The sequence below is a fragment of the Molothrus ater genome, chromosome 14, assembly GCF_012460135.2.
Source record: "Molothrus ater isolate BHLD 08-10-18 breed brown headed cowbird chromosome 14, BPBGC_Mater_1.1, whole genome shotgun sequence".
In the NCBI taxonomy this organism is placed as follows: domain Eukaryota; kingdom Metazoa; phylum Chordata; class Aves; order Passeriformes; family Icteridae; genus Molothrus; species Molothrus ater.
The window spans coordinates 12,277,048-12,303,409 of NC_050491.2; the positions used below are offsets into that span (position 1 = coordinate 12,277,048).

Sequence of the window (26,362 nt, forward strand, 5' to 3'; positions counted from 1 at the left end):
TTCAAGGAATCCAGTTGAACTCCTACAGAACATTTGTGGATACAGCTTGCAGGAGACATGTTGCCTGTGTCTTTGCCAGCCCAGGTGCTGAAAGCAGCTGGAGTGAAGAAGGTGTTGGACCCCTTATTGTTAGTCCTAAGTGCTCTGGTATTGCCCAGCAGACAGAGTACACAGTTAGAGGGTTGTTTGTTTCAAGTGATCAGAACATTTCAAGGATGTCATTTGAGATTGGTGTGTTTCTGATGAACTTATGTTCTTGGCTGCATCTCACACAATGCTCCAAAACCCTTTACAAATAAAAGAGGTTGGAAACTGTTCACTTGCAATTGAGTAACAACTTTTCTAAGGTGGACAGGGAGGCTACTTCTCAATATGTCAGCATTTACATTTTCTAAAGTGGTCTGTAAATTTGCTGGAGCATCGCTCAGTAATAAATGTCTTTTTTAGCTGGTGGAGTTTTAATGTATAAACTTACCCTTTTCCTATTCTAATTTGTCATGCAAAACTTCAAGTCTGTGAAATATTAATTTATTAACTGATGGAAATGTTGATTATTCTCATTTATATTTTTTGTTAGTATGTGTGTCTTTGGAACTGACTTGGTTAGGGGCTTTATATCCCATTATCTCTGCTATCCCACTCACCTAAACACTTTCTTTTTCCTTTTTCATGACTTTGTTGATATCTGCCGATGCTGTATGACAGTAGTTTTGAGCACAGCCAGAAAGGTTGTTTAGAGCTGCTCTCCATCTGTTTTTGTTGGCATTCAGGCTATCTTGCAATAAAGAACCTCACTTGCTCTAAAAGTGTAGCAGCCAGGAGCATGTGACCTGTCAGGCAGTGTACTCTGATTCACAATTGAAGGGTTGCTTGATTAAATGAAATCTTGGATGTCAAGGTGAGCTTTGCTCTCTGTGCTGCCAGTTAACAGAGCTGCTCACTGAAGGGCCTGAGAGCAGCTGGAGAGCCCCTCCCTGCAGGCTGCTCAGGGCAGATCATTTAATGCCTGGTTGGGTGAGTAGAGAAAGATGAGAGGTAGTGTTTAATTTTGTAAGTGCTCTTTTTCATAGCCCTAGAAAAAAACCCCACATTTTCTCTTAACTTTGTGCACATCTAGAAATGTGTGGTACCTAAAGGTAGTCTGGAAGTGTGTCAGATTTCTAGTAAACCTTATGCACTGAGGTTAAAAGAATATGGCTTCTGTTAAGAGTAACCAGTCTGTTATTGTAAAATACTTAAATGTTTAGAAAGTGCATGTTGGAGAAACTTAAACCTTCAAAGAAAGGTGCATTCAAAGTTCTTTTAATTTATTCCTCCTAGGAACTGAGCTGTATCCAGATGCTTCTACAGCAAATTTGAAAAGGCTTTAAACTTTTACGATTTAGAAATGTGTCTTAAGGGAAACTGGAAAGTCTAGCACTTGTTGGACACCAGGAGACTTCCACAGTGCCTAGAAAACTGATGTCTTATGAATAAGTTGATGTGGATTGTGTTGTTTTTTCCAGTTTCAGTTCTTTGATTGGGACTTTGAGCTGTGGTGCAGGTAGACTGCAGGAAGACAGTGTTTTAAGCCTTATGGAGAACAAGCCTCTTTTCTGCTTGAAGCACAAAATATTTGTGGAATTCAGCACTGCAGTTGTTCCTTTCCTGGTTGTGCAGGGTCTACAAGCTCTATTGTATCCAATAGTAGATTCCTGAATCAGCTCAGGCTGTATTAGCTGAACTTGGTTCTTCCCTCTTATGGCCTTGTGGTAAGGTACTCTGGTGGCAAGAAAAGTATGGCTCAGTCATCCCTGTAATGGCTTACTGATGTCAAAGGAGGAGAGTGGAGAGAGCTCTGAAAAGTATTCAGTACATGGGAGCTGTGCAGCTATAATCACCTGGAATTCAGATGTTTTTGTCAAGGTTAAAAGAAAAATTCCAGTCCTGTAGTAGTATTTTCTGTGCATATTTACAGTTTTATAGACACATTGAGTGCCTTGGCTTGGAATTCAGAGACAAATCAGCTGAAGCTGCAGAGAGCACATAAACCAGCTCACCTAAATCTCTGTTCTGTACCATCATACACTGTCAGTTTTGGGCAGAGAATAATATTCCCCCAAAGGTAAAAACATTACATCTGAAAATAGAGTTCTAACTTTTAAAAGGATATAATTGCTATTTTATTCTGATTTTAACATTGAATATATTTGCACTGGCTGTTTTTGAACTCCAGTGTCTCAGCTTTACAAGTCCTTATGAAAGCTTTGTCTTGCTTTTCTCCTTTTTCTCCAAAAGGGGAATGTATAGCCAGCAATAGTTCAGTAATATATTGCAATTTTTTATTTAGGTACATATTTTGAGGTGAGGAATGTTTCTTTCTATATAGAAACTCAGTGGTACACCAGGAGGTGTATATATCACTGAGTGTGCCTCTGCTGCAGCATTTGTCTTATGATACCTGTGAAATGTGTTGGTGAAGATAGACAAGAGTAGTAGCCTCAGCTTTCAGTCATCTATAGAAGTGAAAGGCTGAATTTTAAAACCAGTAGTAAAAGTATCACTTGTTTTCTCTTTAGTGACAGTCTTCAGATTTAGAAGTAGTGAAATTTGGAAAATTATAAGACACTGTTGTTGTGCCTTTTATTTATTCTTAGGGACTGAATTTAATAATTGACAATAGCATTCAGAAATGTGTTTTGGGAAGATGAGGTTGGAGATGAATGGTACAAAGTTGGTTTTGAAATGCTTCTGTGATAAATATTTTTTGTCATGCTGTAGAGTCTGCTTGTATGGTGTCTTCAAAGAAATAGTTGGTGAGGTATCTATTGCGTCAGGAGTCACTGTTCCAAATCCTGCTATTTCTTTCTTACAATAATTGGAAAGAAAATTCCTTCCTAATTCTGCCTCACCAGCATTTATTTAAAGAACTGTCATTTGTTCTTGAAATTTAAACTTCTTGCAGTTCTTCTGGAACATGTCTGTTCTGCTGATTAGGTGAGGATCACTGAGCACACTCCTTAGCTCTGAAGGAGAAGCTTAAATCTCCTGGGAAGGGTGCCCACCTGGTGATAGTCACTGAAATCTCCTCTGCCACAGGATTGCTAGCCAAAGAGATTTGGCAAAAACAACTGAATCAGAGAAACTATTAATACAGGTACTGACTAGGTAGCAGTAGCTTGCTGGTCTCATTCTTCATCATATTTTGTGCATCTGTTTTTGCAGAGATGGGCTGTATTGATTAGGTCCATAGCTCAGGAGAGAGCATGGCTCAAACTTAGTTCCTTCTTCATAGAGAAAACTTTGAAGAATTGCAAAAATCTGAAGTTTTTGGAAGTGTCTATCCAAGTTTGTGTTGCCGAAATCTGGATTTGAATGGTCTTGATTGAAGCAGAATATATGAAAAAGCTTTCTGACAAGGTCTGTCATGGTTCTGCATAAATTCTCTGTGCATCAGTGAAGGAAAAAAAGGAATGAGAAATGTGCAGAAATCTGCAGGTTTCACACTTTGAGCCTTGGAAGGGAGAGTCTGAGAGCCCAGAGTGGCTTCACTGTTTACATGAACCAGAATTCAAGAACCATGTGTTCAGTCCTGGAGAATGGAGGGTTTTTTCCTGTTTCCTCCTGCTCCCCCATCTTTTGCAGGCTTTCCTCTCAACTGGGTACTGTTATATGTTCTGAATATCTGAATAATGTTGACTGGGGGAGGATCAGAGGGTGTCTATGCTTTGCTAGATGTTGAGTTGTGTATCAGTGGAGCCTTCTGTGTTGGGAGCTGAATGCAGAATAATAAAAACAGTGTACAGCTTGAAGCGACCATGAGTGTTGTAGCATGCCTAAATGTAAAACACTGAGTAAAAAGATTGAATTTCTACTGATGTAGATCAGTTAAAAACATAGAGAATTATGAGGGGAGCAAAATGTTCTTGCTGTTGATCTCTCACCTAGGAAGGTGTCATCTGGCAGCTGGTCATAGCAAGAACATTTTTACATTCCTGCACAGCTTTATTCTAGCCTAGTTGGCAAGAAGAATCTGATTCTTTTTTTTTTTCTCCAGGGTGTTTCTTTTCCTCCCTTCCCCCTTTCCCTTGCCTTTTATGTAATGAGATGCTTTGCCATGCTATGAATGAGCTGCAAAGTAATTGAAAAAGGAGTTTCCTGAAACGGGCAGGTTGGTTCTGGCAGCAGAGGTTTCTTTCTTTGCAGCTCGTTTTGGAGTTGTATTTCTGGTTTTTCCTTGTGTGCTTTTTGTAGCTTCAGGTCCGGTATCATCGATATGATCAAGGGCCAATGTTCAAGAAGAAAGTACAGCTTTCAAGGTTGTGGTCCTCCAGCCTTAGGGGAGAGAACAGAAGCTGTAGGAGTCTGATAGACTGCTGTTTGCCTTCCTTTCTCCAAATGGTCCCTCCCCAAATTAGAGGAGTAGTGATACCCTCTAAGTATGGGGTCCCACTTGGGGTGCATTGCAGGCAGTCACTATGCCTGGAGCCTTATCTGTGGTAACTAAACTTGTGACCTGCTCTTTAACCCACCCACACTGTGGTTTGGAGCCATCCTTTTTCAACTAGCATGTTTGTGCCTCACTTTAATTTTGTTTGGCCTGAAAATAAGTAATGACTTCTTCAGTGGAGAGATTTAGCAACAGTACTAATGTGTGTCATACTTCAGGTCTTTCTACTACTTTCTAATTTATGAATTGCCAAGTTAAAAACCTGGATTTTGTTGTTATTTGTATTCTAGCTGGCTTGTAGTATAATTCTAATGTTACTTACAGGAGGAAGGCCTGTGTATCAAGTCCTAAGTTACACAGGAAATGCTAAAATGGCTTCTAGAGTGAGAAGGCCTGTCAAATTTATGTAACAGTTGCCACTTAGCTGTATTTAAATATTAGGAAAATGGTTGAAATGCTGTAGTGATATAGGTTATTGCTGGCAGAGTTCTGACACGGTTATTCCTTTAAATGGGTGTGGCAAAAAAAAATTGTTTGTGTACTGATAAGCAGGCTGGTGCTGAAAGGAAAGGCACACTGCTAAAAGTAGGCTGCAGCCCATAAATGGCTATTTTTCCATATTCCTGTTAGATGTGGCCTTTGAAGTCTCTCTGCAGAGTACGTTTTTCAAAGCAGTTCTTAAAATGGAGAGGTTGGAAGTGTTCTTAAGCAAGGAGAAATTGCAATAATCCTTTATGTTCTGACTTCTGATTCAGGTTAGTTCATTGAGGTGGGTAAGTTACTCATTCAGCAGTCACTTGTCCTGCACTGTTCAACAGAGAAGATGAAACTTGTGAAATATCAGTTTGTTGAACTCTTAATAAACGCAGAACAGTAAGTTGATACACTGGGACATCAGAACCTATTGATGTCTTGAACTGATTTCTTTCTCCATTTCAGGAAGTCCATGCTTCTAGCTAGAAAGCATTCAGCCACTCACATTTTTTTCAAATTGTAGTAAAGACTCAATCATGTAATTTGTGTGTTCCCCCGCCTTAATTTCTCTAATAGGCTGTGCTCCTCAGAGATGTGAACAGATTGGAGATTATGCAGCTGTATGTAGTGGTTTGAGGACATTTAAAAAATACACTAGGTAGTTAAAAGGTATTGATACATAGAATAGAAGCCAACTGGGACTCCATTTGAACTGTAGGATGTGGAGGATATCAGTTATAGAGAAACTCACTTTCATGGGAAATTTCTCTTTGTTTCCTTTCCTCCATGCAGAGTGCTCTTTATAAGTAATTGGTGTAAATTATTTAAATTGCCTTGTGTCAAAGAGCTAATCTTTGCAACATATGGTATTAGTCTTTTTTTGTGCTTATTTTTGCTTTTTCCTAAGCTGCTTTATGGTGTGTGAAAGAAAAGCTAAGAATAGAGGAAGTGAGTTCAGTGGTTTCCATTTCCAGCATAACGTACAATTGACAGCTCGCATCTGCCACGGGTCAGAGGTGGTTTGAATATGAAGGTAATTCTTTCCTTCAAAATCTGACAATAGGTGGATTTGAATATTGATTTTAGAGTTTTGATAGTCACAGAAATTCTCAAATAGCTCACCTTATGGCTAACTTGATGGAAATAAAACCACAAGTGTTTTTTCTTGCTGTTTTTACTTTTATATGAAGTTCCCTGGGTTCTCACTAAAAATGGCAATGAGGCTTGGCCTTGTCAGATAAGAGAGATGTTTCATAAAGGGTGTAACTCAGGTCAGGTCCCATTTAAGGACAGCAAAACCCAGATCTAGTTTTTATTACTCACTGAGTAGAAAAACTTGTAGATAAGGTAAAAATTTGATAAAATCAGATTGTTTTGTTGTTAAAGTAATATTCTCTGCATATGTATCATACAGTTCCAGTAAATATAATCAAATTCCGATATCTTAGTCTTAAACAGGACTGCAGGGCAACATCAGAGTTTATTTACATGCCAAAATAGCTGAAAAAAGTGTGTATATGTTCAAGATGAAGAAAAAGAGATGTCTACAGGTTCTACCCTTGTCTTGAATGTCAGCAGGTTCATTTTTCTTATTCTTTTTAAGTAATAATGGATCTGCACCTGTGCCTTCATTAACTTCAAACTATTTAAATTTTTATGTATACACACATACACATGCCTATGGCACAGTTTCTGTGAGTAACTTCCTTATGCAAGTAAAATATGAAAAAATATATAATTTATGTGAATAAATATTGTTACATGTTTTAATATGCATGGGGTATAATTAGTGTGTGTATATATATCTATATAAAAAATATCTGAAATCACATGCAGATAGTGTATGGCAAGAGATAAAGAAGGGTATCTGTTGATTAACACATTATCTTAAGAAGTACTGTAGCCTATCAGGTTTGTCAATCTTACTTCCTCTTAATTTTTTTTTTGGGGGGGGGGGTCTGAACAGAATAAAATTTTAGAGGTACTTTATTATCTGAGAACAGGTAAATGCCTGCAAATGGAATTGCTTGAAATTACAGTCTTTTAAACACAGGTAATTCTGATGCCTTCCAAAGATACTAGGATCTGTTAGGCTGCTATATTAGTGGGTGCTTAAAAACATGAGTAAACGCTCTGGGCTTCTCTTACCAACCTTTTATAAAATCCTCTGAACTAATTATTATATTTTTATTCAATGCATATTTGGGTAATGTAGGTGAGCTGCTCTGTAGCAGTGTTGCAATTCTAAGGGAACTTCTGTTCCACATAAAGCCTGGGAGATGCTTGAAAATCCCCGTAGTGTAGCAGCATTTCTTGGTCAGGTTTTAGAAATACTGCTAAAACAAGAGGATATATGTTCTCACACTGACAGACTACTTAGAAGAAATCTCACAGGACTGTTATAATTGTTGCCTTAGGAATCCTAGAGGATGTTGGGTGCTTGATTTTGTTAAAGTCAAGGCATTAGTTCAGTCTCTGTCTGAGATTCTTTGAAGTTTTGTTTTTTTTATTCAATTGTGTTCAGTACCTTTGAATGAAATTCATCAATGAGTGTTTTCAGAAGACCTGCTTCTGTAAAAGAGCTGCCCTGTACTACAGATCCAGACACAGCCTGACATACTGTTTCTTGTAGTTTGGTCTTTGTCATTAGCTTTCTCTATAATCTTGGAAGTTACATATTCAGTATGTTTTAAGCTTGTTTTAAAGGAAAAATTCAGAATTTGAAGAACAGATAACATGACAGGGTCAGAGGTGAAAAGGTGAGTCAGCAAGTCAGTCTTGTAGCAGAACACAGCCAGGACATTGCTTCAGAAACATGTGTTAATTTGAATCAAAGGAAAGAGGTTATATAAGCCAGATTGGCAGAATGCTTGACACAACAACTGGCAAAAATTATGTTAAAAAAAAAGTATGCTGGCAAAAATGATGCTATAGTGTTTTTTATTTGGGGCTTCTGAGCAGTTGGTCAGGCTGGATGACGTCCTGAGGTCCTTTAGGAGCCAGATTGTGTGACTTTGTGTGCACATACAGATGTGTATAAACCCATCCAGTGATGGCATAAGGTTGAATAAGAGAGGAGGAGAGATTTCCTGAAGGCCCCGGGCTGTGTGCTGAGCTGGGCTAGTGGAATGGTGCACTTGGAAACGGTGCAGAGGGTGCAGGGAGGGCTTGTGTTGTCACGCTCATGCTGCTGCTCTGCTGCTCTTAGTCACACCAGCGGGACTGGAGCTGGCATGGGGATGTGCCTGTGCTTGTCAGACTTGCTGTTGCTTTTGTCTGGGCTTAGGGAGGGAAAGAGCAAGACATTCCCTGCCTGATTTGTCCACTTATAGGTATTATCTTGGGAGAGGTGATGATGGAGTCCATGTAGTGTCTATTGTGTTGTTACCATCTGCTGCCCAACAGACCTGGCTTCCCATGGAAACCAGTATATATTTTAAAAAAAGAATACTGGTTATTCATGCAGGCATCTTTCCAAGTTTTTTCCATTTCAGTGAAAAATCTGCGAAACAACAAAGAAAACAATGGGTGGTTTTGCTCAGGAGTGTAAATAGTGTTAAAAATCTTAATTTCTACCATATTAGAAGTTTGGCTGGCAGCTGTGTTGCAGAAATTTACTGGTTATGTATTGAGGATGTGTATACACACATATACACTTCTATTTATATAAAATATATCTCCATCCTTTTCTATACATTTGTTTATGGAGCAGTCTTTTAAAGTTTTGTTTTGTTTTCATTAGTTACAGAAAAACATTCCTGTAGAACAGTAGGCTTAAAGACAAGGAAATTAAGAATGGTAAAAGCAAATCTGTTTCAAAATGCAGTCTTTGTTCTCAGGCCATGTTTTAAGTTATGTAGTGTTACAAGTTTGAAGTCTTTCCAAAGGACATTATCTCAATATTAGCTGTAGCTGGTCGGAAATATTTGTCCTTATCCTGGAGTATCCTACAGTCCCTTGTCAGCCTCGGTGAGTAACAGAAGCTGTAAAGCTGACTTTGCTTGCTGTGAGAGGATTTTCTGAGAATAGAAAGATGTGACTGTTTCCTCAAGTAGTCCTGCACAGTTTGTTCTCCTCTGATGCCCCTCTGTTCCACCTCCTCCTCGCAGGGATACGTACATGGAGTTCTGCAGCACTGGGAAGTCCAGCCATGACTGATCTCCCTGTACTCCAGCACTCACACATAATGGCATCAGAGTTGTTGGAAGATAAAATAGCCTTTAAAGCTCTGATTCACCTGAAGTAGCTTGGGGGAGGGAATTTGTAGGCCTGGTTTGTTCTGTTGATGGTGGTTAAGTAGGTGTATAGGATGGAATGATGTGCTTTTCTACTGAGGAGCCCAGAGGAGTTTTCTGCTTAAGGTTTTTCCCCCAGCAAAATCCAAGTGTTGCCCTTTGAGGTGGTCAGACATTTATGAAGGGCTGGATTAGCTGAGCATGTCTTTTATTAAATTGCTTTTCTTTTATCTGACTGGAAGTGCTTAGCAGGTTTAATTTCAAATTAGTATGAATGACTCCTGAAATCCCAGATTCCAAGTCTGTCTTAAATTGAAGCTAGGTTTTGTGAAGATGAGTATTTAAGCATCAACAAAAAGTTTTTCCAGTCATCTTTCCTGTTTCTTGGAAGTGTGTGTCTTTGTTTATTGTAAATTGAGAACTATCAGTTAATTATTCCATATTGTAACTAATGCAGTTGAGAAATTATTCCTGTCTAGAGGACACTTTGGCATCTTACCTGGCAGCAGGGAAAGGCTGGGTGGCAGTCACTGCTGCTTTTGCCATGCCTGTCCCTACAATCATTTTTTAGAGCACACCAGAAAATAGATTTTAAATTCAGATGTTTTAAAAAAAAATGGTTTTATTCTTGGTTTTATTCAGGAGCTGGTGCAGCAGTGCACAGCAATGTGTCTGTCTTTGGACAGTCTCAGGATTTACTGCTCTTCTGTGACCATTTTAACTAAAAGCTTTATGAGCACCTGAAGGCTTCAGTCATTTTCTTTCCCAGTATAACAAAATTAGTTCTTCCAGGTTTCAAACCAAATAGGTTCTTCTTTTTTTTTTTTCTTTTTATTTGCTTTGATTGTGTATTTGTTCATCTTTTAGGTCTTTCACTGTCTCTATCAACAGAAGAAAATAGAATTTTTTTGTTTAACTATTTCTAAGAATTGTTTTTAATGGAGTAGAGTAGCAATGAGCTCATTATAGACAAAAGGGAAATTCCTCATTCCACAGTTGTAATGTGCTGCTCAGGAGCAGCAGTGTGTGTCTTGTCTTTTTGCAAAATCTTACCTCCCATCAGATCAGTATGAATCTGCTGAACTAATTCATGTTCCCTCCTCTTGTGATAACAGAAATAACAGCTTGGTATATATGAGCAGTGAACTGATTCAGCTGAAAATAAACCTGGAAAATCATATGGTTAACTCTTAGCTAAATCTGTTTCCTGATTCATTTCACCATATTGTGGGATAAATTCTGGTTCTGATCAAAGGGAAGAAGCAGTAGTAAGGGCCCAGATGTAAGAAAATGGGACTGTCCCTTTTGGACTAGATTAAAGTACTTAACGTGCTTTTTTTTTTTGCCAGTAAAGATTTTCTCAGGAATTTGCAAGAACACCAATGTAAAGTTATTTTCTGGAGTTTCATGTTGATACTTGAGTATTTGGTTGTGTAGGGTAATCTGTGCTTTAGGTTAAATATCTGCTTTTGCCAAACCTGCCACTTCTTTTGCTGGTTCTGACTTTTGGAATGTGAGAGAGATGCAGAGCAAAGCATTTCTTCCATATTTTCAAAATTTACTGAATTAGAGGGCTTTTTTCAGGCAGGGATGTTTCTTTATTCAACACTGATTCGTGCACTCAGTTGCCCAGTTCTGATAGCAGTAAGGTGTTTAATTCTGTTGCTCTGCAAAGCATGGGCTGTTCTGTTCTTTTGGTGTGTCTGTCTGACCTCTTCAAAACATTTCTCTGCAAACTTTTGTACTCTGATCTCAAGTTCTGTGGTGTTAAACTGTGGAGTGTGTCATCCATGTCCTTCAAAAGCCAGTGCTCTGATGTTGGGATATGCAAGGTTCTCTAAGCTACATGGCATGCTTTATCTTGAAGGGAAAATGAGAATTTGCTTCCTTTTTGCTGCCCTCCCGACTACTTGTCTATTAAGAAATTTACTTACTTGTCTACTAAAAAAATCTACTTGACTACAAAGAAATGTAAAATATTTTTATAATAACCAGTCTGGTGATTTTAAGAGTAGTTATTCAGCAGAGATTCCAAACCAGCAGTGTCCTCAGCAGTGCTCTGCTCCCCTCTGTAAGGCATGTGTGGTGATACCAGCCAGTTCTGAGCAGTGCCACGGGTCCAGCACTCCATGACAGCTTCTCATTCCTTGCTGAACACCTCTGTCCCTTTGGCTCATCTTTCTGTCAGCCCTTTTAACTGCCCCAAAGACACCTGGTCTCACCTGATCTCGGGCTCTGGCAGTTGTGCCATCCTGTCCTGGGCACCTCTCACTGTGTTCCATGACAGGGAGCTGTGCCTGCCCCAGGCTCTTGGCCAGATGGGAAGCCCAACCTTTTCTGCCTGGGTGATGTTGGTGGTGGTCCTGTGCCAGTAATTGCATTCCCCAGTCTTCTGAATTCCTGCACAGACAGGATTAATGTTAAGAACAGCTCTGTTTAGGGGTGGTTATGTGAGGAGGTGAAATGAGGTTTGTACCTGACTCCCTCCCTGGTAAGGCTCACTTACCTTTGACAGAATTGCATAATGTATGTTCTGTAACTAATAGCTGAATTGGAAGTTAGTGAGTAGGAAATAAATTTACCTGATGCAACCCTTCTGGTGATGATAAATCTGGATGGTGTGCTTCTTGGGGAGTAATGAGGGCTAATAACTTGGAAGTAAATTAGGCAACTCATGTGTCTTTTTTTCCTTTTTTTTTTCTTTTTCTAGAACCACAGAGCAGACCCAGAAGAACTCTTCACAAAATTGGAACGCATTGGGAAGGGCTCCTTTGGTGAGGTCTTCAAAGGAATTGATAATCGGACACAGCAAGTGGTTGCCATAAAAATCATAGACCTTGAGGAAGCAGAAGATGAAATAGAAGATATACAGCAAGAGATAACTGTTTTAAGTCAGTGTGATAGTCCTTATGTAACAAAATACTATGGATCATATTTAAAGGTAATGTATAATATTGCACAAAGAATGCTGCTACAAAAATTACCTAAAATTAAGGAAGATTTATTGTGACAACTTGGCATTTTAGTAGATTTTTATTTTTCTTTGAACAGAGTTTTTCACTTCATTTTTCTCTTTTTGCTGCTGCTTGGGCCTGGGATTTGCACAAAGTGGCTAAAGAATGAACACAGTTGATAAAGGATTCTTTTTGCCATTGCTTTTGGGCCTTGGTTTTCTCTCCTCCTTCCACAATCCCTAGGACAATTTTGTGGTCTTTCTGAGCAAAAGAAATACACCTTCATGGTTACAGAAGGAAAAGCTATTCCTGGTGTGGAAAGAAACCCTGCATCATGTAAAATGTGTTGGCAGTTATGCAGCTTAGTAGGCCTGAGACAAAGTAACACTGACATCAGCAGAATTATGTAACCACTGTGTGAAGTGTTATCTAAGGCATAATTTAACAAACAACAAAAATGAAAACCTACAGAAAACCAAAATCTTGAGTAAAACTTTTCACCTTAAGTACTGCTTAAATGTTTTGCACTGCTGACATATTTTAAGTGACTTTTAAAAAATCCTTGAAAACATTTAATGAAAGCTAAAGTTTTAGTGATAGTTTAAAGTATATTAAGTATCTGGAGGAGTCATTTGCTTGTGTTTGGGTTTTTTGTTGGTTTTGGTTTGTTTGTTTCACTTTGGGAGGTTTTTCTAGTTGGTTCTGTTTTTTGGTGCTTGGTCTCCCTCTCAGCATTTCTGCTTTCTCAAGGTGTAGTGGGGTTTTGTACATTTCAGAGACAGATTTCTGATCAGTGTTCTCTGTCTCACACTTGTGCTGTCTTTCAGTGATACATAAAAGTATTTGCAGAATTTTAGTAATATTCTTTGTAGATTTTGCTTTTTTCCATTTAAATTACAAAAGTATTCACTCTTTTATATTTTAATACTAAGTGGGCAAGTTATTTTTCCAATATTTCCAGTATATTTAGTATAGTCCAAATACTAATTTCTCATTTTGGCTAATATAAGACAGCTGTAGGGGCTTTGCTGTTTACTGTGACTTCCTCACACCTAACTACACATACAAATTGCCATTGATAACCCATTTTCGCTTCTCTTTACTTGGCTCAATTGGTGGGATTTTTGTTGTGTTTGTGAATAAGTAATAAATGTCTGAGAAGTAGGATTTACTTTCTACCATCACAGCATATTAGAACAAGCAGGTTCATCTCAAGATAACTTTGAGTTCAGCTCAAGTAAGGTTCCCCTGGAGCAGTGCACAAATGGTGCTGCAGATCCAGACACGATCAGTCTTTTTTACAGTCCTTTATTTTCTGTGATGAGCTAAGTCCTAAATTCTATTCTCCTGCATATCCATCATTTCAGCTTTGTGCTGTAAAAGCCCAGTTGTTTGCCCTGAAGTACAAACAGGTCAAAGTAAGTCATGGAAAGTGTTCTTACTTGTCAGTGTTTCTGCTGGGAAAAGTGTTTTGTGAAATCTCAGAACTGAACAGTGATTTCAGCAGCTATGAATGGAGGAATTAAACTTTGATTGGGTGTGGATTTATTTTGTTTGTTCTTTGTTTTTGCAGAGGTGGGGGGTGGAAAAAGCTTTATAAATAATGGATTGGATAGGGAAAGAAAATAGTCTTATCATTATTTACAGCAATATAGGTGTGGAAAGTAAAGTCTAGCTATTCTATCAGTGCTATGCAGCTATTCTGCTTAGGTTTTTTTTAATTTAAAAAATTCTTGGCAAATGTAGGATTATGTTAATGCAGCAGTACTCTCCTAACCACTCTGTGAGTTCTTTCCATTTCTGTTCTAAATGGATACATTCTGAAAGATTAATGCTGATCTCTTGTTTACTTTTCACACTTGGAAAGTTTTTGGGGAAGGAAGATTTCTGTGCATGGAGTTTGGGGAGGTGTTTGTGGAATTTTGGTTAGTTTCTCATTCCTTTAAGAAATTCCTCTTGGAAGAAAAAACCCAACAAAACAACAACAACAAAAAGTAAAAAATTGTTCACAGGAATGTTTTGCATCCCAGAGTAGCATGATAGGTAATTCTGCTGCTAGCTATTTCCCAAGTAAATGAATAAAAATGTCCACAAATAAATAAATATCTTTAATTCTGTAATTAAAAATAAATAAAGCCACTTTTTAAATAGTATCTTCTATCTAAATTGTTCTTAGACTAGATTAATCCCTGGTTGCTAGTTCAAGATCTTTCAGCTTGAGACACCTCAGGGGAAAGAGGGTATTGGCTTTGGTCAGTGTGCAAAGGATCTTTTATTCTGCCTTTTCATTTTAGTAATAGCAGGTATTTTGAGCTTTGTGTCTGTCTGCTTTTTGTTTGCTTGTTTTACTTAATTGATCTAGCTGGGAACTTTTTATTAGCTATTTCTTTGAGAGTGGCTGTCAGCCTAATTGTTAAAGTGTGTAGTACTTCATTCAGGATTTAATTTCTTTGTACACTGTAAATATCTCTTTGAAACAATGAAATGGCTACAGTTGTGTACCAAATGACTGTATAATTAAAGGTTAAAGAATACTGAGGTTAAATTCTGAAAAATAAGACATTTCTTACAAAGCCAAGTCCTACACTGCAGAGATCAGATGCAGTTTGCAGTGGATACAAGTAGCGTGAAGTTCACATTCATAATGGTCCCATATGTTTATTCCTGGATACTTCAATGAAGTGCTTCAGCTGGACTTTCCAGCAGTACCATAGAGATAAATCTCTTGATGACTGGAATTCCATGACTGTTTTCCTTATTTGTGCCATTTAGACCAAGGTTTTCAGTCTCTAGCCTTTTAACTATTACAGCCACCTGAACTTGCTCTTTTCTTTTGCAATTGAAACAAACCTGAAATTATTCTCAGCTTTTCAGATTTAAATATGGAGAAACCCTACAGTGACATCCAGAGACTTCCATCAGAATTGTGCAGCACTTTGTGCAGCAAAGCTTTGAGACAATCTAAAGATACTGGTTGTTCTGCCCTGTCTATTTATACTTGACTGACAGAAAATAGCCAGGAAAAAGGTTGTTCATGCCTGGCTAGAAAATACCCACACCCGAGTACAGTGGATAGTAGCAATTTCTTTGAGACATTGTTTGAGAACCAGTACTTACTCATTTTCACCCTGTACTGTTTTCAAGTAATAGTCAAATTCTCCAAACATGTCTGGTAACCACAATGTTTGCCTTGAACAGGAGTTCCTTGCAGGTCTTCTGAGCTGACAAAGTTGGGCTTTATAAAAACTGCTAAAATTAGCCAGCCCTTCCCTGCTGAGATCATAATATTGGAATAGACTCTCATAAATGGTGTGGTTTTTAAATTTAGTATAAATCTAATAGAGCACACTTTGTTAGGATGATTGGATGTGGTGCTTTCAGAAACTGCACCTTTATTTGCCTGCTGAGTTTTCTTTAGATTTCCATCCCTGGGCAGGCCATAGGGTGGGAAAGTATACAATGGAGAATGCAAGAGGCATTAAAGAGTACTCCTGCCCTAAGCTTGTGCTCTGTAATGAGAAACTAGCACTGGTAAATATTTGCTGGACACTTATACAGTGTGTGTGATACTTCACCAGCTGTGGTTCAGTTGAGTATTTTTAATAACTGGGTTTTATTTTAAATAAATATATTTATTCACAAAATTTTCTCGACTAGTATCACATAGATTCATATTTGAGTTTTGTCCCTTGAGGGGACTCTGGCAAGAATTAGTCTGTAGATTTGCTAAGTGCTTCCAGTTTTGTTTCTATGAACCCCAGCCACCTTTTGCAGTAACAAGCCAAGGACAAAGTCAGTACCTAGAAATCAGTGTTAGAATAATTTGTCAGTTCTAGAGGCTGAGACATCTCCACAGAGGAAGTGCAGAAACTCACATATTCTCAAGGTCCATTTTAAACAATTATTTGTATTTAATTAAAACTTTAACGACTGCCTAATCACTTTTTTCCCCTCTAAGTTCTGTTCCTTTAAGTGAAATAATTTTAGACACTATTTAGCAGAAATTGGCTAGTAGTGATGGTGTTTTTTCATTGCTTTTTTAAATACAGAAGACAAACTTAATAATTAATATATTAGACTTCACTGGAGGTGTGTGATCATTCTACAAGAAGTAATTGCATACAATTAGGTGATTAACAACTCTCTATTTACTTTTTCCTAAGAGTGTGCTGGTAGTCTGTTGAAATATATATGTAAAAATTTTTTATGGCAGCCTTGGACTTTTGACAACTCATGCCTTCCTTTACAGGGCACAAAACTATGGATAATAATGGAATACTTAGGTGGAGGGTCAGCTTTGGATCTTGTAAGTATATGATTTATTTTTGCATTATAAGTATCAGTGAACTCTATTTCATTGTGGGTTTATATCACTTTATAAAAATAAGTACCTGGAGGCAGCTGATATTACATCACTGCTATGTGCTAATGGTCTAAAAAGTGTGAATTTGAATGGTAGTCCTGTCACATTGAATTGTTTTAATTTTTCTGTATTGCTCTTTTGCTGTAAGCATTAGGAAGCATCCATTTGTTTTCAGTTCTCAGGGTTTTTTAGTTTGAGAGTCCTTTTCTTGCTGTATGTTTGCTGGAGGTTTGGGGTCCTCTATCCATCACTTCCCACCTCCTCCAAGTAGAATTCATTACAGTTCAGTAAAAAATGTTTCCTTTAGGTTTGGGTCTTAGGAATGAATGAGCAGTGTGTCCACAGACAGTTAATTTGAACTGGTTAAAAGATGTTGGGTTTTCCATGTTCAGGTATTTTCAGTTAAGCATGAAAGTGCCTTTTACTTCAGATAGTGTGGCATTCATGGAGGGTGCAGCCTGGAGAGTGCTCAAGCACAGTCCACTGAGTGTCAATGTGGTTTCCCCATGGTTTCAGGGCAGCTCTGCCTCAGCTGCAATGCTACAGACCCACCCTTTCCTGTAAGATAATATAGCTCAGTCTTTGTGTGATTCTGAAGGGAAAATACAGTGTCTTCACTATTACAGAATGGTAATAATTATGTTTTCACTAACAGGAGTCCTGTTTGTGAGAGTTGAAGTATTTGCTTGACTTCACAAATCTATTTAAACTTCTTTATCAAATTACATCACATTAACTCCTCAAAAGCATAGTAATTAGGTGTAGCTTGTGGTGGTTTGTAGCTCTAGAACTTGGCCCTTTTGAGGAAGGGGCTGTGAGATACTCTAAAACTTTTGAGTAATTGATTGTATTCTGTGGAGTGTCAGAAACAGGGAAATAGCTATTACTAGTGCCAATTTAAATTGCTGAACCTGTAGAGGAATAAAATTTGGGAAGAATAAAATTTCAGTTTTGCCTCGCTTTGCCTTACCATAATCTCATGGTGTTCACTGTTTTGGTGCTGTGTTGTTGGTATTTTTTTGATTGCTCACTTTAATTTTTTTTGTTTTATTTGCATAGCTTTTTAATGTGCAATGTTTACACTTAATACATTAGCAGCTTTATAGTAGCATGTTATGTTCCTGATACACAAGCAAGCATGGAATCAAAAATACTGGGACAAGTGAAAACTGCATCATTAAATAAAAAACCCACAATCAACAGATAAAGCTATTTTGAAATGAACTGGTTTTCTTAATTTACTTAATCTAAATTGCAAAATTCAGTTTGCTGCTTGTAGGGAAATACAACTTTGTGGAGAGTCAGTTGTTGCTTTTCTTGTGCTTTGTGTGCTGAGGGGAGCACAGACAGAGTGTGTTTGAGGAGTAAGAGCATTTTCTGTGTATTGCAGTAGAGATGTGAAGGTGATCATTCCAGTGGCACCTAGTTCAATTAGAATACTGACATATTGCATTGAATATTGCATTAATTTTGTTAGTTCTCTAATTTTGAAAAATGTTTCAGGTTTAAGATTTAATTGAATCAAAGCAAGGCAAAAATTAGATACAAGACTCAAATTATTTTAATGTGTCTTTTTTTGAAGCTGCGTGCTGGCCCGTTTGATGAGTTCCAGATTGCTACTATGCTAAAGGAAATCTTGAAAGGTCTTGACTACCTACACTCAGAGAAGAAAATTCACAGGGATATAAAAGGTGTGCAACATTTCAAATGTTACTTTGTTAATGCCTTTTAAAAAAATAAAACAATATTCTAATTAGTTATTATGTTATTTCCCCTTGGCAGCTGCCAATGTCTTGTTATCAGAACAAGGTGATGTTAAGCTTGCTGATTTTGGAGTTGCTGGGCAGCTAACAGACACACAAATTAAGAGAAATACTTTTGTTGGAACCCCGTTTTGGATGGCCCCTGAAGTTATTCAGCAGTCAGCATATGATTCAAAAGTAAGTAGAAGTTTTATTTTTTTAAATCTGGTTATCCAACAGCATTTGTTTTGATTTTTTTGCTTTTAGCTCTATCAGTATGGGGAGGAAAAAAAAAGTAGATTTGAAATTACAGGGTTTCAAATAATAAAATTAAAAGTAGGATTTAATTGGTTTTATACAGTAGTTACCTGTCATTGTACTCAGGTACAAAGTCACCAAGTAAAATGGTGATGTCATGTCTCTTTCAGAGCAACTCCCTGAATGCGGGGTGGTTGGTTGATTTGGTTTCAGTTCAATGTTTTGCAATTAATTCAAACAGTAATAAAGTACTCACAAGGTAAAATGCCACCAGAACATGGCAGTTCATTTAAAGCCAAGATGGTGGCCAAAGTGTTAATTTCTTCTCACATTTCTGTACATATAGATCTGGGTATAATTTCTCAAATGGTATTTCTGAGGATCCATGTAATACTGAAAATTTTAGCACAGGTCTTGAGAAGGTAAAAAGTAACTTGGTGGCTGTGGTTGAGTAGCATTGTGGTACCTTGTGCCTTTCTGTGTCATGAGAGCTCTTGATGGATGACTTATTGCAAAGGAGAGTTTCCCTGTGTGAACTAGCAGTAGAAAAGCAGAGTTCTTCAGTTCTCAGCTCTCAGAAAACATAGGTGCTAGAAATTACAATAAGAAGGGAACAGTCCCCTCTTCTCTGTGTAAAACCACAGGATGTCCTAGAGTGTGCTTGGTGAAAGAGCAGCATGTTTCAGTCTGGCATTGGACTTCCACACTCTGTAGACAAAACCTTAAAATAGCATCAGGAGAATAAAAACCTTGGTATGTGTATAGTAATACTTTCTTACTGCTTTTTCTCAAACAGTAGACATGAAACTATACTTACATGATGTGCATTTATTTTAAAAAAATCTGGTGGGTATCTGGAGTGTCCTGAAAGCATTCACACTCCAGGAGACTTTCCCAGGATCAGTCAGACTTGAAGGAATTTGTGTACTTGTCACAAGGGTTCTTGCTGATAAAAAAGTTTAGGGTTTCAGTGGTCCCACTGTAATGTGTTCCCTAGGGCACTTAGGAAAAGCTCTCTACCCTGCTTTAAAAATGTGTCTTGGTCAGTCAGATTGGAAATAATTCTTCTTCTGCTTGCCCTGTGTGTAGATCAGCTTTAGCACCCCTTCATTTACATTTCCCCAGCAACCTAATCTTTTGCCTTCCATATCTCCTCAGTGTCTTGCAAGAGCAATGTCTTCCCCTTTTCTTCCATGCCAGTAGGCTGGTGGGAGAGCACAGAAGATACAAGCCTTTGGTAGGAGAGATGAAGGATTTGGATAGGATACACTTCAGTTTCTAGACTAATACTGATGACTCTTTTGGTATCTGGACTGAATTTTAATCTTTATTCTCTCTCTGCTCCAAAAGGCTGGAAAGTAAACTAGAAATTCATACATTTTAGTGGTTCCAGAAATTTGTAAGCCCCATCTCCTCTTAAAAATAATTTTGCTCCAATACACAATTGTTGGTTATGGTATTTCAGTAATAAATAGTGAGTTAGTTTAATTCTTTGCTATAAAGTACAGCTATTTTAGGTCTTGTGAGCAAAAAGGAATATTGGAGAGATGCAAATTGTAATCCTTGTTTACTCTATGGGCAGTTTTGGTTTATGATTCTGGGCCAAGTGTAGTTGATTACTGCCAAACACTTTTTTAATGAGAAGTACCTTTAGTGATCTAAGTAGCTATTATAGCTTATCTGAAAAGATGCAAGTAATAATATATTTCACTTGGGAAAAGAAATCAAAATCAGGAAAAAAATTTAGAATACTAGTATTTTATATATGATATCAAAATATCATACTGTGTTTTGATACAAAGGCAGAATTAGTTTATAATGATGCTTTTAGCTAAAATAAATAGTACTTAATTATTCTGCTGTGACTTACACTGTGAACTTGGTGTTTCAAGTCTAACTAGTTGTCAATAATTCTCCAGCTAAATTCATCAAGCAGTCTGTTAGGAAAGAAATTAAGTGATGCCCTGCTGGATTTGATTCAGCTTTCTGCCTTGTTCATTTAGAGTGAGCTGTCAAACAAGGTTGGATACCTAAACAAACTCTGAATTAGACATAGGAAATTTGTGGCAATTTCTCATTAACATATGGAAAATACCAAAGGAAGATCAATATCTCTGAAGCTTTTCCAAAAGTGTGTAAATTTAGGTGTCCATTTTAACTTGCTGGCAGTGTTAGAGCATCAACTGCACAAACATTATGATCTGTTGTTTGTCATTAAACACTGATTAAGTCAGCCAGGTCTTTTTGAGTCAGGTGTTCCTGAAGTGTTAGAGGGGAATGTTTGGATGTTTGCATGATCTACTTAGGCCACCATTAATTTTATAATATAGATGCATTATATGTGAAGATGTCAGTTATTGAATACTTAGTCATGACAGCCCATAATTTTGTACTAACAGTCCCTTCTCCCTCTCTCAGGCTGACATTTGGTCACTGGGCATCACTGCAATTGAACTGGCCAAGGGGGAGCCTCCCAACTCGGATATGCATCCAATGAGAGTTCTGTTCCTCATTCCGAAAAACAATCCTCCCACTCTATTAGGAGACTTCAGTAAACCTTTCAAAGAATTCATTGATGCATGTCTGAATAAGGACCCAACATTTGTGAGTAGATAAATGTGTGTGCATGTGTGTGAAGAGGTTTCAGTTTTGCTTTCTGCTCTCCCGTGCTTGTGAAGTATTTTGCTGGCATTGTGCATCTTCAGTGATTGAAATCATTTTAGGGGACTGTACTTTGCACCGTGAATTTTAGTGGTGCTTTTTAATATCTCTGTCTCCATCCTAGTTTGTTTTGTTTAAAATACTCAAAAGGAGGAGGGAGAATGCTGGAAGAAATTACAGTGGCAGAGGTAGATTCCTAAAATGCACTCTAAACTAGGATAATGTCAGAAGAGAAGCCTTAACAGAGGCGAGAATCATCTGAAATCCTTTTCTTCAATGCAACTTTTGCTGTCTGAATTCAGCTTACAAGGAAATGTTGCACTGGAGAGTTTTCATTAGTCATTTTCCTGGGTGTGACCTTCTAACGTGGAAGGATAAGCTCTATAGTCTATGGGTGACTTGATCATATTTTTAGCGTGCTTGTAAATGTGAATTACTGGCTTTTCTGGCTTCCTGTTTCACTAATTTCCTGATATTATACAAGTTAGCTCTAGAAGTCTGTTGTCTTCCTAAGTGTCCCCTATTAGCATTTAAAATCATGAAATGTTAGCGTGACATTAAATATTTAATGTGTTTCTTACAGCGCCCCACTGCAAAAGAACTTCTGAAGCACAAATTCATTATGAAAAATGCCAAGAAGACTTCCTATCTGACAGAGCTGATTGATAGGTTTAAGAGATGGAAAGCAGAGGGACACAGTAGTGATGAAAGTGATTCAGATGGTTCAGATTCGTAAGTTTATTTTGTAGTCTTTTTTGGGTGTGGTTTTTTGGTTTCACTAATGTTCTTAAAGTGGTTTTACTGCAGCTTTTCTCTGTAATAACACCATTTCTGTACACCTGTCTCTGGTCCTTTTTTTTTATTGTCTTCTTCCAAGAAAACCCCTCTGTATGGCCCTAAAGATTAACACATAAGTCAATCTGTGTGCTTGTTACATCTTTAAATTTTCTTTCTTTAAACTCAATTTCAGTTCTGTTTAAGTGCTGTCTATTTCCTAGTCTGAGGCCAGTGGTTGTACCAAAACCACTGAGTCACAATTAGAGATATTGCAGAGCAAAGCTGAGGTGCATGAGGAAGTTTGCATAGTGCCTGGGGAGTAACATGCTTTCTGTAAGTGTCTTGTTTTTCTGGCTATCAGATAACTCTTAAATGGGATGCCATGGGAGAAGGTAAGCCTTGTAGGTAGATACCATCTTCTGTTTGCTTTTGATCACATTTCAATTTATTCAACCTCTTTTCAAGTTCAGTTAATGTTTCAATGCGTGTTTTTCTTATTATTTCAAGGAATACAGAACTAATCCTGATAGACTTGTTATATATTTGGGTTACCTGTGCTTGCTTGGTGTTCTGTTGTGGCTGGTATTATGTACATAATTTCCTTTTTGTTTCAGGGAGTCCAGCAACAAAGAGAATAATTCTCACCCTGAGTGGAGCTTCACTACAGTTCGGAAGAAGCCGGATGCAAAGAAGCTCCAGAACGGGACGGTGCGTACAGACAGAGGAGTTCTTCTTTCTAACTGCTGCTTCTGAAGCCACTTTAAGGAAGACAGTGATAAAACTTACTAACTTCACTTTTCATAAGAACTGACTGTTTTTTTGCAGTTCAAGAGATAATGCATGTCAGTGATATTTCCTATGCCCTGTCAGCCTCAAATGCAAAATATACTGCAGATGTACTGTAGTATCCATTCACAGAGATGGGAATTGTAAAGTCTCTTACTAGTGAGGAAAAACTGAAATGTTTTTCTGCTGCTGAATGACACTGTTTGAGATGTGTCATCAGGCATCTGTTTCAACATCCCATAACATCTGTTGATGTACTGTGTCTTTGTGGGTTTTGTAATGTATTTTAAACGCTTTATTAAATTTAACTCAACTCCCAAAATCACATGTGCTGTGTTAAGAGGCAGTGTGTATGTTGTATATATGCTGGTGTATGTTGTATATATGCTGATGTATGTTGTAATATGCTGATGTAATCCATATTTGTTAACTTCTAGGATCAGGATCTTGTTAAAACCCTGAGTTGTTTAACTATGATAATCACCCCTGTGTTTGCTGAGGTAAGTGTTGGCTTAAAAATCTTCTTTGAAAGTATTAGCCAAGTGTCTAATAACTTTTCTGAGTTTTAAATTCTTTGGTTTGCTCCTCAGCTCAAGCAGCAGGACACAAATAATGCTAACAGAAAGAAAGCAATTGAGGAACTTGAGAAAAGCATCAATGTGGCAGAAGCAACATGTCCAGGGATCACAGATAAGATGGTGAAGAAACTTATGGAGAAATTTCAGAAGTAAGTAGTTTAGTGATAAGAGAGAGATCTGCTATGTCCAGTGCTTTAGCTTTGTAGTTACATGTTGCGCTGTGATTCCAATAGTTACAGGTAATAGTTCTGTTTGAGACCAAAACTATACTAACAATTACTGTATCTGGTCTGGAAGTGCTACAGCTTTACTGTAGTTGCTACATCTTGCTTCTTTAATTTAGCCTGCAGGTTTGCCTTAAGCATATTTACAGGCAATAGGGGAGACAGAGAATCTTTTTCTTACCTCTTCTAGGAATGTTTTCTTAAAAATGTTACTTCTGGTGGGTTTTGTACTATAAAGCATTGAGATGAAGACATGTGTTACTTTAGTGGTGCAGAAACATTTATGTGCTGTTTGCCTAGCTGAAACAATATAATCAACAAATTTTTTACCTTGCATTTTTTATCTGTAGATTTTCTGTTAATGACTCATCCTAAGAAACTTCACACAATTGACTGCTGTTTCGTATGGACCCAGTGAAACCCACCAAAACTACTTCAAGCTTGGCAGTGCTTAGCTCATGAGCTCCTTGTGCCTTTTGGATCTTTGCAACATATTGATGGTGATTGAGGATTTGAAGAACCTACTCAACTATTTTGTGGCAGTGCACATGGTTTTATATTTTCAGGAAATTATTTTGTAAAGAACAACTTTTAATATTGTAGTTTCACCTGTTTAATCTGATAAATGTTGAGGTGCAGTTTTGCTTTTAGAAATAACCATTACTTTAGTTAATAGAATGTGCAAGTACAGTATGTTTTGATGCTATTTTGTTCCTGTACATGGAGTTGTACAGGTCTTTTATATTCATGAGTTAAACTTTTGTAAATCACTAACGAGCTTCAGAGAAAAATAGCTTTTTCACAAGCATATTCAAGACATGTAATGTAGTGGCAAGGGTATTGCTGTAGCACCTGCTTCAACCAGCATATAGTTATCGTGCCCTGAAAAACAAACCTGCAACAGTATCTATTTTAATTCTAAATTGGTACAGTATTTTAGGCAGCTCTATGATTAAATATATTTGAGAGCAATATGGCAATAGTTTGCAGGTGATATGTAGCAACAGGTCTATCCTGATGTACAGTCTGTGTATTACCTTTTAGAACAGGTTTTGAAGTAGTAACTCGATCTTACATCATCATGGTAGGAAAATTTAGAGCAATACAGTTGAGGGGGTGGGGCTTTCGGCAATAATGGACAAAACCTGAAGTCCAATTTAACTTAATTTAATTTTTTTTCCTCTGAGTCTACATGCCTGGGTGGAAGGGAGCCAGAGAAGCCGAGCGTCGCATGTTACATACCTCACCCGCAGGTATCGGTGTAACACCAGCGTTCTGTGTGGTGGTGTTGTTTCTCCTGTAAGATATTTATACACGTTTTTGTTCTGAAATACATTAAATACAGTACATCAACATCATTTGTTTATAATTTTCTGAAAGTGTATTTTAAATATGTATTTACCAGTTAATATGCAAATAACTGAGTTATAGATATTCTTTCACAAAAAGGTAGTACTGTGCAGTACGGAGTGATTTTTTTCATAAAAAGTAGGTAAGACTATAAAGTTGCTTTCAGTTATATATTTATGGTACTGCTAGATGGGTAATCTCTTCTGTTGTTTTGTTTTGATTTGGTTTTTTCCCTTTTTCAACCCAGTATGTATATTATGCTGAAGTTTTGAACTGGGATTGTTTTTCAGTACTTAGCTGTGGAACTGTTGGTGTAAATTTATTTTTGATAAAGGCTGGGTGTGTTTATTTTATGGTTCAGACCTGCACATTTTGTTTTTGCACAAAAGTCATTTTAAAGAATCTGAAATATATCTGCCAAATATTGAAAAAGTAATGGTGTGCAAGTAAATACTGCATTTTTCGTCAAATGTTGCCATTACATCGTTTTTATATAAAGGACACTTGCGAGAGATGGTGGTTAGATATGCCAAGGACAATTATTTTCAATGGTGCCTACACTGTAAAAAAAATTACTTTTAACTCCTTGTTTTAATTTTAAAAAAAATGTTTCTGTTTAAAACTTTCATCTGCTATATAACTGAAATTCAATTAGAATTTATATCTGAGAAAAAAGTCTGGAAATAGTTTTTGAAAACAATAATGTTATGGATTAAATAAATATTTTTATAAATGTAAAAGCAGCAAAAGTTGTAAATACAGTTGATCTGAAGCTTTACAAAATAACTGCATCACAGAAACAAATTGTAGTGCTCCTCTAGCTTCTGTAGTTGTTAGTCTTGTAAATCTGTTTATAGATGAAGCTTATTTCAATGTTTTGGGGGGTTTAAAATGGTTTAAAAATAAATATTTAAGTTCTGTAAACTTTCATGAGCTTGCTCTGTTGTGCATCATTTTATTCTGGATTTCTGCAGCTGTGCAGAGGTGTGGACATGTCAGGCACAGATTCATGTTGGGAGAAAGGTGTTCCCTGCCAGGGTGCTTTGCAAAGCTCTGGGTGCCCCACGCTGTCCTTGGCCAGGGGACACCTCCCAGCTGCTGTGCCCCAGGGAATGGATGGAGCAGTCCCAGGGTTCGCTTTGGTTCCTTTCCTAGGGAGGAGACTCTGGGATGTGTGAGCTCAGACCTGGCTGGCAGTGCAGTGGTGTCACGGCTCTGTCATGGCTCTGTCACGGCTCTGCCTGCCTTTGGCCTCAGCCCAGGGCAGTGAAGGGACACAAAGGCCTGTGCCACAGCTCCCTCAACTTTCACCTCAGCAGCCTCAAGACAAATCTCATTTTAAGGAGCTCCATTTACATTTTTCAGAATTAAAAACATGTTTTTACTTCCATGTCACTTCCCTTAAGGTGTTCTTTTCCTGTGGCAGTCTGAGGGAAGTGCTCATGGGAATTCCTCCTGAGTTTTGTAACTGATGGCTCTACCCTGTTGACACAGGATCTTTAATCTCTGCAGCTTTACAGACAGTTCTGGG

The 26,362-nt window shown here is 37.7% G+C and overlaps 1 protein-coding gene across 1 annotated transcript in view; it reads left to right on the top strand.

The window, feature by feature from the left end:
* Nucleotides 1-25,759, top strand: part of STK26 (serine/threonine kinase 26) — a 29,871-nt gene extending 4,112 nt beyond the window's left edge. The window contains exons 4-13 of the mRNA XM_036402096.2: nt 11,849-12,079; nt 16,342-16,398; nt 18,038-18,146; nt 18,238-18,395; nt 20,874-21,059; nt 21,700-21,848; nt 22,508-22,601; nt 23,117-23,179; nt 23,270-23,406; nt 23,832-25,759. Of these exons, the coding sequence (XP_036257989.2) occupies nt 11,849-12,079; nt 16,342-16,398; nt 18,038-18,146; nt 18,238-18,395; nt 20,874-21,059; nt 21,700-21,848; nt 22,508-22,601; nt 23,117-23,179; nt 23,270-23,406; nt 23,832-23,856 (1,209 nt within the window). The 3' untranslated portion in view covers nt 23,857-25,759. The remainder of the gene's footprint in view (nt 1-11,848; nt 12,080-16,341; nt 16,399-18,037; nt 18,147-18,237; nt 18,396-20,873; nt 21,060-21,699; nt 21,849-22,507; nt 22,602-23,116; nt 23,180-23,269; nt 23,407-23,831) is intronic.
* The last annotated feature ends 603 nt before the right edge of the window (nt 25,760-26,362 follow it).